At 39.9% G+C, this 17675-nt stretch overlaps 2 protein-coding genes across 2 annotated transcripts in view; both read left to right on the forward strand.

Moving 5' to 3' along the window:
• LOC134672955 (frizzled-4) overlaps window positions 1-15225 on the forward strand; it is a 56379-nt gene extending 41154 nt beyond the window's left edge. The window contains exons 3-4 of the mRNA XM_063530906.1: window positions 5619-5785; window positions 13725-15225. Of these exons, the coding sequence (XP_063386976.1) occupies window positions 5619-5785; window positions 13725-14362 (805 nt within the window). The 3' untranslated portion in view covers window positions 14363-15225. The remainder of the gene's footprint in view (window positions 1-5618; window positions 5786-13724) is intronic.
• Window positions 1-17675, forward strand: part of LOC134672966 (mitochondrial carrier protein Rim2) — a 317464-nt gene that overhangs the window by 264653 nt on the left and 35136 nt on the right. The gene's annotated exons all lie outside the window — the stretch shown is intronic.

Consider the following 17675-nt stretch of genomic DNA (forward strand, 5'->3'; position numbering starts at 1 on the left):
TTTGTAGGTACCTACTTAGCGAATCTATCGTGTAACCTTCCTTTTATGTTTAGAGAAAATACATCAATTTGCTTATCCACAAAAGCGTGTTATATTAAGTAGTGCCCTGATGTCGGACACTCCCATCTTTGTTAATTATTAGAGTTTTTAAAGCACATATCATTCAAGACATTATGTACCTACGTGTGGCACAAAAATCTCAAATCATGCGTGACGCACCAGACCAGGCCGCGTAGCCAAGATGCCAATCGCTTACGCTCCGTAGCGATCGAAACGCAACTGTCACTGTCGCGCTAATACGGAAGAGTGATAGAGAGACATAATGGTTTTCGTTGTCGAAGCGATAGCGATTGTAACCTTGGCTAGGCCGGCAGCCTGTATGTCGTCAAGCGTCGTACACGATTCGGACGGATAATCGATTTTACGAGCTCCCGAAATAGCCGTCCCTTCGGCAGCATGCATCATCGGCGCGCGCGCACGCATGGACTTAGCAGTGAATACTGCTTACCGTGTACGAGATACTGAGAGTTGAAATCTCAGAAAAACTAATAAATATTGCACTCTATGATAATGTACAGTTTAGGGATCACCAGGTCATGTTAAACTGGTTCTCCCGAGAACTATATAAATTGTCCGCGTCCGCGAAATGATAACACTGAGAACGTATGAATCGTATTCTAATCGCTAAGCAAGCGTAGGGGTACGCTTCAGGCATCAGGCATAATAGTAGGTGCCACTTTAATTGTGATCTCAAATCAAATAACTATGCTTCAGAAATATCACTTAGGTACATTCGTTCGCTTTAGTCGAAAGCTTGTAGGTACGAGTTGTACGAGAGGATTAAAGAACCGGGCAAGCGAGGACTTGATAATGACAATATTGACATTATTGACTGACAACTCTGAAGTCTCTGACAGCCTTTTATACAACATAAAATTTTTATCCTGATATCTTCGCCCAAGCCATAGTGTAAGGAATGACAACATGTTTTCAATGCTATACAGGGTGGAAAGATAAGTCGGGCCCTGGAGGGAAACTACCTTAAATCCTTAAGCTGGCTCATTTTACTTAAAGGAAACATTCCTTTATTTTTAAAAAGAAACAAAACTGCATTCAAAGATTTTATCTTTTTTTCTTCAATTTCGCTTGTCTAAAAAAATCTTGAGTACTAAATATTAGATTTTATGGATATTTTGTACGACAGACGAGTGTAAGACCTAATGTTTCTTGGAGAAATGTTATCATTAACATTAACTGTATCGAATAGTACAATAAAATTGCGAGTTTTTATTTTTTGGAATTTTTAGTCGGTTCGAGTCCCGGGCGAGGCAAGCGAGTTTTAGAAAATCTTTGAATGCAGTTTTGTTTCTTTTTAAAAATAAAGGAATGTCTCCTTTAAGTAAAATGAGCCAGGTTAAGGATTTAAGGTAGTTTCCCTCCAGGGCCCTACTTATCTTTCCACACTGTATATATACCTACTTTTTTACTTGTAAACAACTTATTTATTGATTTATCCCAAGACAACATTTTAATACTTCATTACGATTCGAAAAAATAAAACATTCTTTCAATGATGCGACAGAAACTTTCCTTGCCATAAGAAGTAACATAGATTTATACCGGATAACATCAAAATATTTTACGATTATTATTAGCTTGTATCGTGATATTTATAACAGGATGCATTATAATGAAAAACTGCACCGATCACTACGTAGCGGAAGCGATCCAGTAACCATGTATCATATGCTGAATAATCTGGAATACACTTCCTACAATACGAACGTTTTTTACGCATTCGAATTTACTCCAGGACATAAAATATATTCTGGCGCGCACACATTTAAGGCGGGACCAGAATAGCGTCCGTGTAAGGACTGTAAGGCAATAAATGGGTGCATTCACCTAAATAGTTCAGGGGAGTTAGGTTTTATTGTTACAGTTGGAGGCAAAGAGCTACACTCCCTAATTTTGCTAACATTGGCCATTTTCTGTCCCCTTACCTGGTAATTTCGCGTTTCCTGAACAACGACCAAATGTACCTATCCAAGCAACCTAACCGCGTTAAGTTAACAATTGAGTCAAATGACAGTTGAACGCCATAAATGCAGGCACAAATAACTTAGCGAAAAGTCGTTTGCAAGAAGCAGTAAAACGATTGTAAATATAATTATACCGGCCGAACATTACGGGCATAGCTGGAGTTAATCTTCCGTGGATTATCTTCGCAGCTGACAGCGCAAAAGGTCGGAGGTGCGAGCTTGGGGCTGCACGTTGACGTTTACGAGCCGCATTTGAAATAAGAAGACGATTGTAATGGCTGTGTGTGTGGGCCCATCACCCAGCCGCTTTTAGCGTGAAAAAGTTTAGACACATCTTGTTGATTTTTTTTTATTTAGGTATCTTTGGGGTTAGCATGAGTCAAGAATGGTTTTCGCGCACATAATGTTTTGAATACGAGTCGACGAAATCCCTGTTTGTCTTCCGGCCTGCCTCTATGTTCGCGAATTATGAATAGGTACGTCTTTACCTATATGGACATGGCCCTAAGAACTTCTTTCAATCATGATACCATAGATAGATTGTGTAATGGGCGCAGTAACTAGATACTCGTACTAGTGCATTGAGCCCAAGGCAATGTCTGTCTATTCAGTGAGGACTTTGTTTGTAATTAAATGCAAATGATAATGATATGTTTGTACATATATCCAAATGTAGGTTAAGTAAATCACTTGAAATATAATAGCCACTCAGTGCGATTAAATGGGATATTGCAAAGATCTGAAATGAGCTATTTATAAATAGATGTATTTTGGTTTCCCACAGTGTTGATGTAGAATGCGAAACCGATCATTATTCTCCACAAGATAGCGTTATCGTTTAATGGCCACTTGATCCTCGACATGTTGCCACTTTAAAAGGAAAATAAAAGCGTTTTAAAAGCGTCTGTCTGTTCACGCCTCGACCGCAATAACATTTGCATTTACCGGTCTTATGATTAAACTAATTTGGTTTCCTATAGCATAGTAGTGTTCACGCCTATTTCCTGCAGTAAAGAACAAAAGCAAATAATAAGGCGTAGCAGGGGCAGGGGCAAGCGTAAGGGGTGCAGATAAGAAGGCGTTTATTTCGTCATTTTCTAGTAACATGTTTCCAGAAACTCGACCCTAAAGTATTACTGTTTCCTAAAATCTATAAAAGTCATTTGCCTTTCAAATTATGGTTACGAATCACACGCTCTCACCTCTCCTCTCCACACATAATTGCGTCTCCTTCAAAGAACCAGCACCTAATTATCACAATGCAAATCGTACAAACATTAGTAAAATGTTGGCCAACATGTGTTAGTGGCGGAGGCCGGATCAAACATGCGAGCGGCCGAGCAAACAGTCGTGTTTGGACTATCGCCACTTTCGGTTCTGTTCAAATAGGGCCCCTTGTTTGTTCAAGTGTACCTTCACGCCACTGCTGAGCTCGGCACCGGCTTTCTAAGGTCCCTGCGCATCCTTTGAAACCAACCGATAGTATACATTGGACTTAGCGATTCTGATCGCGGCGGGCTTGTCTTATGCTGGTCTTGTCTGGGGCGACACCTTTCTTATTCGTGGGCTGGATTTACCTGTCAGAGGTTTTAACTTTTAACAAGCTAAGTAAGGGGTGACATGGGCTATAATTTACGTAGCTAAGTTCAACAAGGTTTTACGGGGATCAATTTAAAGCCGACGCTGGTGCAAGGACCTGGCCGTGGCAATCAAACTAAGTAGTTAACTCCGGCGATCAGTGTAATTTATTGCGGAACATAAAAGACCGGACGATCGTTATCATGCTCTACTGTCTCATAGACGTTTTTATTTACGCAAATAGACCATCTCTAGTATCTACTCGTACAACAATTTGTGAACGATTCTCTTGCCATTTGCCGTGTGGATAAACGTAGACTGCCCCTCAATTAAGTCTTGATACCTGGGTAGGGTAAAGCTAGTAATTTCGTTATACACCTGCCTTTACAGCTGATTGTTTGCAAGGTACTCGTTTATTGAGTGTTTAATTGCGTTAACAAGAAGCCAGCCCATCGGTAGTCGTATTTTATTCTTTAATTTGGAAACTCAGTTATGGTTCGTGACGAGTTGAAATTAAAGTTGGCTGTCGCTGGCAAATTGACCTTAGCGTGATGGTTGAAGAATTATGACTATACATAAATGCCAGTTACATATATCAATTTCAAAATGTCGTATTGATGAGGCATGGGTTGCTATTGCTAGTAAGTATTCATTACAACAAGAATGACTGTTGGAATGAATGTTCACTTTCTGCATATGTTGATTATTAGTTTTTCACTCAAAACTCGAGAGCTTATTAAATGGTTAGGTGTATCCAAGCCAATTTGTGATAGACTACAATATGGATAAGACAAGAAAATACCCAATTCAATGTTATTACCTATATCTTCACTATACCTTACCTTGCCGTATCTGAGTGTTAGTACGCTGTGTGTATCTGTGCCAATAGGAACCTGTTTCATATGTTCATAGCTATTAGTAAATATAAACGATATTCAGTCACAATAAAAGTAAAGCATTTGTATCTGAGACCCCGAGCTCTGACTCTGAAGCCAAAGATGCAACCTGTAGATTGAGGAATTAAATGCTCAGAGATAATCTGATTAAGTAAACATAGATATTGAACACAACATCAACATCTACATTTATAATAATCTTTAATAGAAAAAACCGACTTCTCAAAATAGTTTCAAAATGCCATATAAGTTATTGGTTGGTATTTAACTGATCACCAGATATAGTAATCCATTCGTCACCTTTTTCTGGTAGGAAGCATATTTCGTTTCTGTAAGGGTCGCATCAGTTCTAACCTAACCTAACCTTAGGTACCCACTTTTCTAGTAGAATTTCATTTCTCTAAGAGTCGCAGTTCTATCCTAACCTAACCCACAAAATCGAAATCGCCAAACTATGCGTCGTTGAAGAGTTTTGTTCTGATCATCATCAGCAGTTCCACTTTATGAAATGCAAGTTTTAATGAAAATGCTTGATTTTCTGATGAAAATACAAAAATCTCTATACTCATGCTTTAAGATTTGAGGAGTTCCCCCGATTCCTCATGGATCCCATCATCAGAACTCGAGCTTGACAAAAATGTAGCTTAAAAACTTAACTTGCTTAACAAACATAACGAAGAGGACTAATCGCCAAACGTGAACTATGCCTCGTAGAAGAATTCCGTTCTGATCATCATCAGCAGTTCAGTTTTTTTGAATGTTTATGCTTGATTTGTTAAAACACATAAATCACTATATGCATGGCTTTAAGATTTGAGGAGTTCCCTCGATTCCTCATGGATCCCATCATCAGAACTGGGTTTTGATAAAAACGGGACCAATCTGTATGCATAATTATACATACAATCAAAAAAAGAATTTTCAAAATGGAGTAACATACATTAAAAAGAAAGAACACACAATCGAATTGATAACCTCCTCCTTTTGAGATTTCCAAGTCGGTTAAAAATGATAGCGTGTTGCAGAATTCTTGACTGCTTCAGTGGCAATAGTGCCATCTACCCACGACTTTCTTACTAACTTTCGTTTCCTTTCCTTCCAGGTGGGTAGTGGTAGCCGGCGCGTGGCGCGCGAGCGTACTGCGCCCGCCGACCGGCACGGGCCGGGGCGACCACTCGTCGCTGCTGCAACTAGCGGCGTGGGGCGTGCCCGCGGCGCTGGCCGCCGCCGTGCTCGTCACCAGGGACGTCGACGCCGATGAACTCACTGGTAAGAATACTTTCCATTATAGAAGTATCACTGAAAACACAGAATAAATAATAGTACTAGGTACAGAAGACTCACTCTAACAAAACGCGTCTGTTACGATCAGGACAGATATGGCCGCTAGGTGGCGACAGCGCCACGCGTGGCTTATGGCTAGCCAGAGGCGTAACTAGGGGGGGGTTGGAGGGGGCACGTGCCCCGGGCGCCGTCCAAGGGGGGGCGCCAAAATGGGCAAAAGACTACCTCTCCACCTTAGCCAAAAGGCAGCAGGGAAACTTTTGTCAGTCGTATTTACCACCACTGTGAAGTGTGAAATGCGCATGGTATTCTGGCCCTCAGCGCAAAAGAGAAAGCCGATCTTTTAGGTACTCTTTTTGCCTCGAACTCGACCTTGAAAGACGACGGTAGCGCCCTACTGCCCACCACCCCGCAGTGCGAATACTCTATGCCAGAAACTTCTATCAAGCAGAGGGATATTCGGCGGGAGTTGCTATGCTTTCGTTTTATAAGGCGAGCGGGCCGAGTGCTTCAGAGTTGTGTCCCGTGTTAGCGCGTCTTTTCCGTTAGGGGTCTCCTGTCGAAGTTACCATCTTATGGACTGTCCAGGAAGGTTTTGGGATTATACTGAGCAACTTTTACTACGGGACCAACCCCGAAATCGCGAAACAAAAGTTTACTTTCCCATAGAAAATGGACCAGCCAAAATGTAGGAAACAGTCAAATTTATTTTTAGGGGTTGGACTCATAGTAAAAGTTGCTCAGTATAATCCCAAAACCTCCCTGGCAACGGAAATACAGTTATTATTTAGCCAACCTGTATACAGCTTGGTCCAAACCTTGATGCCCAAAAATTTTTTTTAGAATCCTCGTCGTGGGCTATCATAATATTATTCCCCATGTACGAGTACATGTTAGCCGATTCTTCGTAGTTTTCGAGAGTTTTAACTTTTGTTAAGAAATTCCAGGATGAAGCTTTGCTTTGCTTTTATTCCTTCTTTTAATTCCTTGAAATCGCTTGTATTTTTTATTTATTTAGGCACAGATTAATAAATAGTTGCTTGATTTAGGTAAAGGCAACATCTAAGCTTGACATGCTTGAACGTAAAATTTTGTCTTTTTTTCCCAACTCAGCCAAGTGAGGATGCTGATTTTTTTTAGCAACTGTGCCGTTTGTCAAGGATTATGTTACAAAAAAAAACATTTAAAAAAGTTCAATAGTTTTTTTTAATACATTAATTGCTTCACCCCGGAATTTCTTAACAAAAGTTAAAGGTAATAAAAATCATAACTCGAAAACTACGAAAAGTCGGCTAACATACATAAGTACCTATTCTAATAGCCCACAGCGTGAGCAATGTAAAAAAAAATTTTGAACGTCAAGGATTGGACCATCCTGTATAACACATGCCGTGCCAACATCACTCGGTCTGTGATACTAGAATGTCGTGAAAAACCTGTGTCAGGTACCGAGAGCGTTCTATCTAGAGTTTTGGTGTGGGATCGGGACAATTTAGTCCAATTCAATCCCACCATGACTCAATTTTGCGCGTTTACCGCTAAGAAAACCTCATTTTTCAAGGCACACCCCTTCCCATGTCAGGAAGTATTGGGAGCCTCGATCGGTGTTGACATCTCCATCAGTGACGTCCAATAATTTCTGCTCCTTGCTAGGTAGGCTGCGCTCGTATCCAAAATAACTCGGTGCGCTCAATAAAGGGAGGCGATACTTTACTCTGGGGTAGACTGATCCCATATATTGAGTACTGCTATCACCTTTGGACAGGAGCACCTGGATGCCACCTTGGACCCTTCAAATCAGTCCAAAGGCGCGCTGTACCTATGAATAAGTCTACGATCCCAAACTCACAAGCGATATTGAACCTTTAAGTCTAAAAAAGAATCTTCAAAAAAGAAGTTTATAAGTTTTAAAATGGTCGGCAACGCGCATGTAACACCCCTGGAGTGTAGACGTCCATAGGATGCGGTGAACGCTTACCATCAGGTCGGTCGTGAACTTGTTATCCACCGATGCACTGTATTTGTCTAAATTAATTTTTAGGGTTCCGTACCTCAAAAGGAAAAAACGGAAGCCTTATAGGATCACTCGTGCGTCTGTCTGTCCGTCCGTCTGTCACAGCCGATTTGCTCGGAAACTACTGGACCAATTAAGTTGAAATTTGGTACACATATGTAAGATTGTGTCCCAAAGACAGATATGTAACGTCAATAAATAAATTTTAAACATAAGGGCTACTTTTGGGGGGTAAAAGATAAAATTAATAAATAAAGTTTTTCAAACTATATCGTGTGTATATGTATATCAAACGAAAGAACTCATTGTGAGAATCTCAAATATATTTTTTTTATAAATTTACGATAAAAAGTTTAGAAGTTTTTCAAGAAAATAGACAAAAAATTACCATTCCCCCCCCTCTATCTCCGAAACTATAAGGTCTAAAATTCTGAAAAAAATACACTAAATAGTCCTTTACCTAAAGATGACAGGAAAACCTATTAGAAATCTAGAGTCAAGCGTGAGTCGGATTTAAGAACAAAAATGTGGTTTCGGTTATTTTAGGGACACAGCCGCAATGGTTTAGGAGAAACGTGATGTAGACGCTATTGTGAAGGCTCTAGGCCTATATCCGCATAAGGCCGAAGGCCCGAAGCGTCCCGAAGAGGCGTGCCTTTAGCTTCAAGCGTGAGTCGGACTGAAGACAAAAAATGCGACTAGGCTGTATCTGGAACCCAGCCGCAATAGTACTTGTAGTACTGATTGATTAGGTTACTAGAGTCTGGCTAGCCAAAAATTGTTGACAGATATTTCGTTGTTGTATCACTAATTGTCTATGATTTAAAAAAAAGCTAAAAGTGAGTTGTCAATTTATGTCATTCATTCAAATTGTTTGCGGTTTATAAGGGGTTTATTGTAAATAATATTAATAATTTCTATACTGAGTGATGTTCGCAAACTATTATTTAAGCTCGTAAATAATTACGACAATGTGCGAAGTCGACGTGTAGCGTTGTATAACGAAAAACTGCAATGTTTACAACTCCTAACCAAATGTAAACAAATTAGGAGGTTGGTGCTCTATAAATATTTTGATACTTTAAGTACTAGTTCTAACATTTGCCTATTACTTTGATTAAGTACGTGAATTTATTAATGCCTGAATCTCATAAATAGGACAAGTGTTTAAAAAAACGGATAAACTAAAAGTTCTGAAAAATATCTATAAAATCTAAATATTGGAACGTAAACATATGTGTATGTTGTTGACTGTACTTTAAATAGTGGTAGAAATTATGTAAGCTGACTTTGAGTGCACGTAAACTTTTATTTAGCTTATTTCCATAGGTACCTTACTTGTGCACAGAATATCAAAAATATTATCTAGTATCAAAACTATAATTCCTACTAAGCAAAGTGTGACCAGCCCAAGATTTTTTGAATTTCCCGCCAATAATTTAGGTAAAATTTCAGTAGCCAGACTCTATTGTTACGTAGCTATTGTTACCAAAAAATAAACTAAGTGTATTCCAGTTGCCAACGTGCAACCCCGAAATCGCGAAGAATAATTTGGCTGTTTCATACCTTTTTCTATGGGAGGATACATTTTTTTTACATTGGTCCCATAGTAAAAGTTGTAAAGCTCAGTATAATCCCAAAACCTCCCTGGCTGAGGGAATGCACTTATTTTTTGGCCACCCTGTAGGTATTATCTCTCTTCGGCCTTCGCTTTTAAAACACTAGCGAAAGTTGTAGGAAACGCGACCCGTCGCGTCGGACGCTCCGAGCTATCAGCCCTACGCGGAGCTCGGTCTTCAGTCTTCGCATGTGGATACTAGTACTATTGTTCGGCATTTAATCTTCCTATCTAAGCTACTTTGCATAGTTGCGGAGATATAAGCCACCACGCCAGAAAACTTCATGTTACATCTGGTTTTTGATTGACCCATTCGGGTTTATCAAAACGTTTTATTCACATCACGTTTCACGTACAAAAAAAATATTGAAAATTGTGTGATGTACGGAACCCTTGCAACGCGAGTCCGACTCGCACTTGACCAGTTTTTTTTTAATAAGCAAAAGAATAACCCTTTCGTTTCGTTGGTTCATTTCGTTTGGGCGGGGGGGGGGGCGCAAATTTGGTGTCCGCCCCGGGCGCCATATCCTCTAGCTACGCCTCTGTGGCTAGCCACCAAAATGGGTGTGGAACGGATGTACTTTTAGCTATTTGGAGCAAAGCGACGAAATCGCGGAGTGAGCCACGCCTGCTGAAAGAGAGCTGTTTCAAGAAAACATTAAGCACCGGGAAAATTAAACTAACGCCAAGAGACTGGTTTAATCGGGGTGATTATTAGCGAAAGTTAAACCTACGTAGTCATAGAATACGGGAATGTTTATAGAAATGAGTAAAGTTTTTCCCACCCTCAGATAGCCTTGTTTTAAGTTGTACCACTTTTGTACCTATTGGTCTAAAGATAAAGTTTATAACCACTTTCAAGATTTCTAACCTACGAGGATAGAGGTATATATTTATTAGGACCGGACAAGACCTACGCATTTTTCTTTAGTTCGCCATCGGCTCTAGCAAGAAACCTTTTAATAAAGCTTACGAGCCTAGCCTAGCCCTTCGATACTGTCTATAACATGACTTTCCTACACAAGAAACGGCCCATAGTTAACATTACAAACACGGCGCGGCGACCGCTCCAACATCGCCAGGCAATCTATCGAGGTATTTTCGTTTTTACAACCGAGTCCTCAATCCTCATTCCCATTTCTCCGGCTGGTCATTAACTTGCCTCAAAGAGGCAATTCATCACAAGAACTTGTCATAAGTACCTTGATCATCTTTATCGAGAACGTTCATAACATTATAAAGAGCTGCCATTTACGGTAGACGCTACCGATGTTGGCTCATGAATACCTACATATGAAATGTGATATTTAAATAAAGATAACTAAAAGAACTTTTATGTAACAGCTTTTTATTAAAATTCCATCTTAATTTTTTGCTATAAGTCGATATACGTGCTTGGATAAGGCAAACTCTGGCAAACTATAGGCACCTTTATAAGGATCATAGGCAGGACGAACTAAACGTGCGTACACTTGAAAAAACAAAGAAACCTGGGATTTCCAATTGAATTGACCTATTGTTTTCGGTTTCCGAATCAATATGTTCTAATACATATCCGTATCGAAACACCACAATGCGAGAATGGCAATTCTCGGAGACCTTTCTTATTTTGTTTGATCGGCGGCGCGCACAAAGCGATTAAATCTGGTACAAGAGCGCAGGAGCGCGCATTCATACTATAATGGCATTCAGGGTTTGTATGAAGTATACCGCCTCATTGTAGTCGCAACGAACTCATTAAGACATATGTGGGGCTAGGGAAATATAAGGGATTATTGGAAAGACGTTGGCAAACAACGATCGTAAGTCCAAAACAACTATTAGTGTTGTTACTGCAACCATGATATGATTTGTTTTCAAAAGTTTTCGTGTTTATAAAAGTTAAGTTAAGTCGGACTCGCGCACGAACGGTTCCGTACCATTACGCAAAAAACGACAAAAATTACGTTTGTTGTATGGGAGCCCCACTTAAATATTTATTTTATTTTGGCAACAGAAATACATCATCTGTGAAAATTTCAACTGTCTAGCTATCATAGTTCTCGAGTTACAGCCAGATGACAGACAGACAGACGGACGGACGGACGGACGGACAGGCGGTCAGACGGACAGCGGAGTCTTAGTAACAGGTGGTAATAGGGTCCCGTTTTTACCCATTGGGTACGGAACCCTAAAAAGAGGAATGTATATAGATACTTAAAGTCTACACTAATGTTAATTCAAGTAATTCTATAAATAACAAAGCGGCATGCTGCGTCGACGTACCTATACAGGGTGATTCAGGAGACGTGAGCAGGACTAAGACTGCGCATTTTGTAAATTATAAGCAACTGTTTCGTATCAGTATTAGTGAGATTAACGTTAATTTTCTACTCGTGTTGAAAAAAAAAATTAATACATTTATTTACGACATGCATGGTCACCCTAAAATTAGAATACTAAACTACCGATATCCTGTGTCAAATTGAATGCCATCACTGTCATCACGGTCTGGTTACTTTTGAAAACTCGTATCTCACTCAAGTTTGACAGTTTATTTTCTTCGTAATCAAAATGCTGTCATTACGGTTAAAGAGGTTTTATGTTTATTAATTAGGTCTTGTAGGGTAACCATGATTGTAGACAGTTAAATTTGCCCTCACCAAAAAGTTAAAAATAGGAAAAATTGTCGTTGTTTCACCTAAATACGATGGTGATCGATTAATTAATTATCAGTTACTGAGTGTGCAGGATTAGTCCTGCTCACGTCTCATGAATCACCCTGTACATATATTTATATTTATCGTACAAAGCTCCTTATCAAATAAGCTAGGGTAGATTAAACATAACAGCGTGTGTTTCAAGAAGACCGCGCTGATAATGTGCTTAAATAGACTAATTAATAACAAGGAATTAGTGTCCAGATTAGTAAGACGAGCGGCTTGGAAACTAAAGGCTAGGTCCTTGTTGGGTTTACCCTGACAAAACACCGACAAGCGTAAGTGTTGATAAGTGTGCTACCGGCGGAAGGTTTACTGTAGATATAATTGCCGCATCTAATAATAATAATAATAAGAGGTACTAAGTTATAGGTACAGCTGTAGGTAAGAAGCTACTTGAACGTATATACAATAATGATTTATATCCAAAGACGGAGCAGTTTGAAGTTTTCTAAATATGTTCATTAATGTTGAGTACACCGCTCTTAAATGGCTCCACTGATGTTGCTTATGTCCATGAGTGCCGGAAACCGCTTAGCATCAGGCGGCTCGTCTGCGCGTTTGCTGACAATCACATAAAAAAAAACATGTATATAGGTACTTCAGTACAGCATTACCGATTGAAACCTTTGCAAAATACTCAAGAACAACTTCGGTTATCACGCTGAGTTATGCTGTGTGTCGATGCGTCTATAATAATATTTTACTGCCACTTTACAAACTGGAATCCATAAGTCTGGATAAGTATTGGAACCTCATCCGTCTTTGTACCAGCAGCTATAAATTTCAGCATCGACAAAAAACTGCTGGATTTACTGCATCATGCAAATAACACGCTGTCGCTGTTCGTGAATGGAAATGCAATCGAAGTTTTATTTAAATAAGTCTCTCTTTAAATTGCATCGTCTTGTGGTACTTTTTTCCTAAGGTTGGAGCGCGCACGATCCTACAGTCCGGTTTCCGATAATGATCTCCCCGAGAGCCCGTATCGGCTCGTTACTGTCCCGATATATACGTTTTTGTTAACGAGAACCGGGGCGTTACCGGAATTAAAATTTTAAAAGCTCTAATTATAAACAGTCTGGTAAAATTGTTATTTCGTCCTTAAAACAAACGTTCACGGAGCCATGCCGGCATGTTTCGTTTATCTTATTGCCTCCGCTTGTAAAAGCTCTTTACATTTTATTTTATCATCACACAGAAGTGCGAGCAGAGTGCCGAGTCGATTCACAGGCATATTGCAGTTTCAATCATGCCACGAGTGTTGTGTTTTATTTTTTATTTTACCCACTTCCATTATGGCGAACGAAAGAAATGCGCGACCATTATTCGAGCCGTTAAATACGACACCTTTCCTTCTCGCACGCTCGTATTTCAATTTAAATCGGCTCTTTTTAACCGCTGCCTTATTAATGCAAGCCTTTTTCTCGCCGTATATTTATGTAGGTGTTCGTTTTGAGAGCTGTTTCTGGAAATTGGAATGTTATTCAGTGCGATAAAGAGCATTCAGACGGGAGACTCCGTATCCGCTAGGGCGCAAAATAAAGAGTCACATCATTGTTTCGCCTAACGCATTTTTTTTCTTCTTTTCAGGTACTTGTTTCGTTGGGAACCAGTCGAGTAAATCGCTATTGGCGCTGGTGATCATCCCGGAAGCGATCTGCCTGCTCCTGGGTTGCGTGTTTCTGTCGTCGGGACTTCGGGCGGTGCTGCGGCGACCGGCGCCGGTGCCCGCTCCATCTGCTCTGCTGAATGCGCCTCCTCAGCCGCATACGGACCAGAGTGTGTTAAGACTGGGAGCGTTCGCAGCGCTATACGCGGTGCCATCGGCTTGTATACTCGCTACATGGGTGTACGAGTACGCATGGAGAGACGAGTGGCTGTCCACGCCGATGCCGTCCTCGGAGCCGTCGACGCACGCGCGGCCGGCGTTCTGGGTGTTTCTGTTCCGAATTTTCGCGACGCAGATACTAGGGGTGATGGTTGCCGTGTGGATAGCGACGCCGCGGCTGAAGGCGCTGTGGCGGCGGCTTAGCGGGCCGCAGAAGCCGGCGGCGAGCAAGTGCCCGCCGGGGCCGCCGCCGACGCCGATGACGCTGCACTGCTACGCGGCGCACGCGCACACGCTGCCTCGGCACACGCACAAGTACGCCACGTACCGCCCGCCGCAGCAGCACTCCTACAGGAAACCGCGGCACTACCACTACTCGGCGGGTGAAACGATTCTTTGACCGCGAAAATGTGAACGATTTTGGACGTTACTCGTTATTAAGGGTGCCTTTCGTATGCATTTACTGTTATAAGTGTAGATAGACAGATACGAGAAATAAAGTACCTATAGGTTGATATGTACCTCTAGGTAAGCGATAGGTCTGTAAAATTCATAAGTGCCATTGAAGCTTAATCTTAATGCATAATATTTATAATTAAATAATAATATAAATAAGGTCAACAAACATCATTACGATTAAAATTATTAATGACAAATTTAATTTATTTTAAATAAAGTTTCGAAGGAAATAAGTGCCTCGCATATTACTAATCGAGTTTTTTTTTACAAAGCTGTAATATCTGTTTGATACATACATTATTATATGATATGTATATACATGTAAGCAATTATAATTAAACAAATAAATAAATATGTAAGTAGATGTAAATATAAACTTATCAAATTGTACAGTGGTTTAGGTTAAGAATACGCTATAGTTTTGCCAGAGACGAGCAAACACAAAGACTACAAATTTGCGAAGCATCATCATCATCATCATCTCAGCCATAAGACGTCCACTGCCGAACATAGGCCTCCCCCTTGGACCTCCATTCGTACCGGTTGGAAGCGACCCGCATCCAGCGTCTTCCGGCGGCCTTAACAAGGTCGTCCGTCCATCTTGTGGGTGGACGTCCTACGCTGCGCTTGCTAGTCCGTGCGAAGCATCACTTGCCAATAAAAATTATGAATATACCCATAGCGCTTTGATTATTACTTTACTCGTCTTTGGTTACACTAAGAAGGCTGTAAAACTTGTAAATAAAATAAGACACTAATTAGGGTAGGTAACTGATATTTCATAAACATTGTCCTTACTTTCTGAATCATTTCAATTGCAATTGCCGTGAATAAATCCGTACACGGCGGGAAGAAGTTGATAACTCGAGATATTCTACCGAAGAAATTTGAACTTAAAATAAAATTACATAAGGTTCAAATTTCTTCAACCTTTTCCCGCCAGTTATCAACTTCTTCCCGCCGTGTACGGAAATCTAATATTAGGCCCACCGAATTTTATAGGTATTTGTATTACTAAACAAACTCAGAGTAACTATTACCTAAAGTTGTCACTGTGAAAATTATTAATAAACTTTTTAAATCGTGACAGTTTAAATCAGAACTTTGAAAATGATTACGTGACGTTAGTTAACGTTATAACTGAAAATGTACAATCCGTACGTCATATATTAGGTAGCATCCAAAGTATTCAAATAACTCGGTACACCATATAATTTGTATGGCGTACCGAACTATTTGAATACTTTGGATGCTACCTACTATACGACGCTGACTGTACCTATAGTAGTAATATGGCCTAAGCCATGCTACGGCCTGATATTCCGATGAGTCAAATGGGTCCCCCGGTCGGAGTTAGATTAGAAAGCTAAAGTCCGACCAAGACAAGTCTGCAACGATTTTGATAGCACAGTAGTGCAAGTGTTATATGTATGTATACGTCATAATAGTTTGACGTTTAAGATAACACTTGCACTGCGTGTGCCATCTAAATCGTTGCGGACTTGTCTTTGACCGACTGTAAGTCTACCTACTTAACTCTGCGCCTACTTAAATAAACGGGTCAAAGTGAGGAGGTGTCATGAAAAACGCCATTCATAGAAATTTTTACATGAATGATGACAACGCCACACTTTGCCATGGTAAATTCCTTGCAGAGTTAGCTTGGTGCGACATACTCTTTAGATGCGCCTATAGAATTTCTTCACTTGTAAATGTTATACAAAGCTGTCGTCACTGCCAAATTACTTAATATTTACCTAAATATACAGGGTGGAAGAGGAAGAATTTATTGGACCCTTATGGAAATAATGTCAGTCGTCTAGTTAGCACAATTCATTTTTCCACATTAAGGTATTAAATTACCTACCTACATGATTTTTAAAGACTAAAAGTATATGTAGGTATAAGATTAAGTAAATCCCTATCGATGTTGTAAATACCTAATCTTAAGTACTTAATTGTATCTAAAGACAAACGACTTAATAAAATTATATGAATCAAACATTGTTCTTTAATTCATAAAACCTTCAACCTTTAATTTGACCGCCACCACCTCGGAGTAATTAACAATGGAGCCGCCATTAACAGGCATTCCCCTCTGTCGAAAATAGGCGGCCAATGGTCAACCATATGTATGGACTGACGTTTATCTGACATGACGTACCTATACATTTGATGTGCCCCTCCCCCGCAAAAAACGGCAGACTATTTTGTACCGAAAATTTTAGACATGGCGTCTCCGTTGTTAATTACTCCGAGGCCACCACAGCTGCTACCAACCGAAATATTAGTTGTTTCATCAATCGACTACATTTCAATCCTTGCTGCCTGTGTATTGATTCGTAGACGAGCACATCTTGTCTGTAGAATGGCGGCAAATTTGAAAAATGGAGGCGCGGAGGGATATCGTCTCATAGAAAATTTGAATTTCGCGCCTTTTTCTACTGACAAGATTAGCTTGACCATCTATCATAGACTTATAATATATAGAGACGGGGTCTCAGCGAGCTGTCACTGTTGCCACTTTTGTTTAGTGTACGATTAACAATTTAACACCACCTTGCTGTAGCCATGTCGATAGAGTCATATCGATAATCTATCGACATTTCTTACAATTTTAATTTTACTTCAAAGGTTTGACGATATCTAAAATGAACAAAAACGCTTTTATTCTTTATTGTGGTTATCAGATCACAATTTTATCGTCACGCCCCAGCACGGAACCTAGGGAAAGTTCAGATATTTAATTAAAATACATAAATACCTACTAAGATATGTGTTTCGCAATAATTGAAATATTTTATTATATTCTAATATATTTATTATTCATTAGCATTTCAATTATGTATATGTTTAACGAAGATATTGAAGCTTCAATTAATAGCTATTTCGTTCCGCTGTGTAGTGTTTATCGATATATAACATGATTAAAATCGACTTTTCACATCCCTAAAAGAGCACACATACACGTTTTTACGCACACATACACAACCTGGATGCATCAAAAAAGGCAACACTTGATTTGAAGTTCACCTTGTCAACAGTATGGTTGTCCTTTTTTGACAAATGGCATTTTAAAAGAGCGAGGAGAGAGAAATGATACTAGTTGCTGCGCCGTCAAAGAGAACAGAAAACGTAGGGGCCTTGCCATCTATAAACAAAAACTGTAGACTAGGGGCTGGACTAGGATTATTATTGCAAGAAAAATCATAGACTTATGATATATAGACGGTGTCTCAGCCAGCTGTCACTGT

Source organism: Cydia fagiglandana, chromosome 17 (genome assembly GCF_963556715.1).
Source record: "Cydia fagiglandana chromosome 17, ilCydFagi1.1, whole genome shotgun sequence".
In the NCBI taxonomy this organism is placed as follows: Eukaryota; Metazoa; Arthropoda; class Insecta; order Lepidoptera; family Tortricidae; genus Cydia; species Cydia fagiglandana.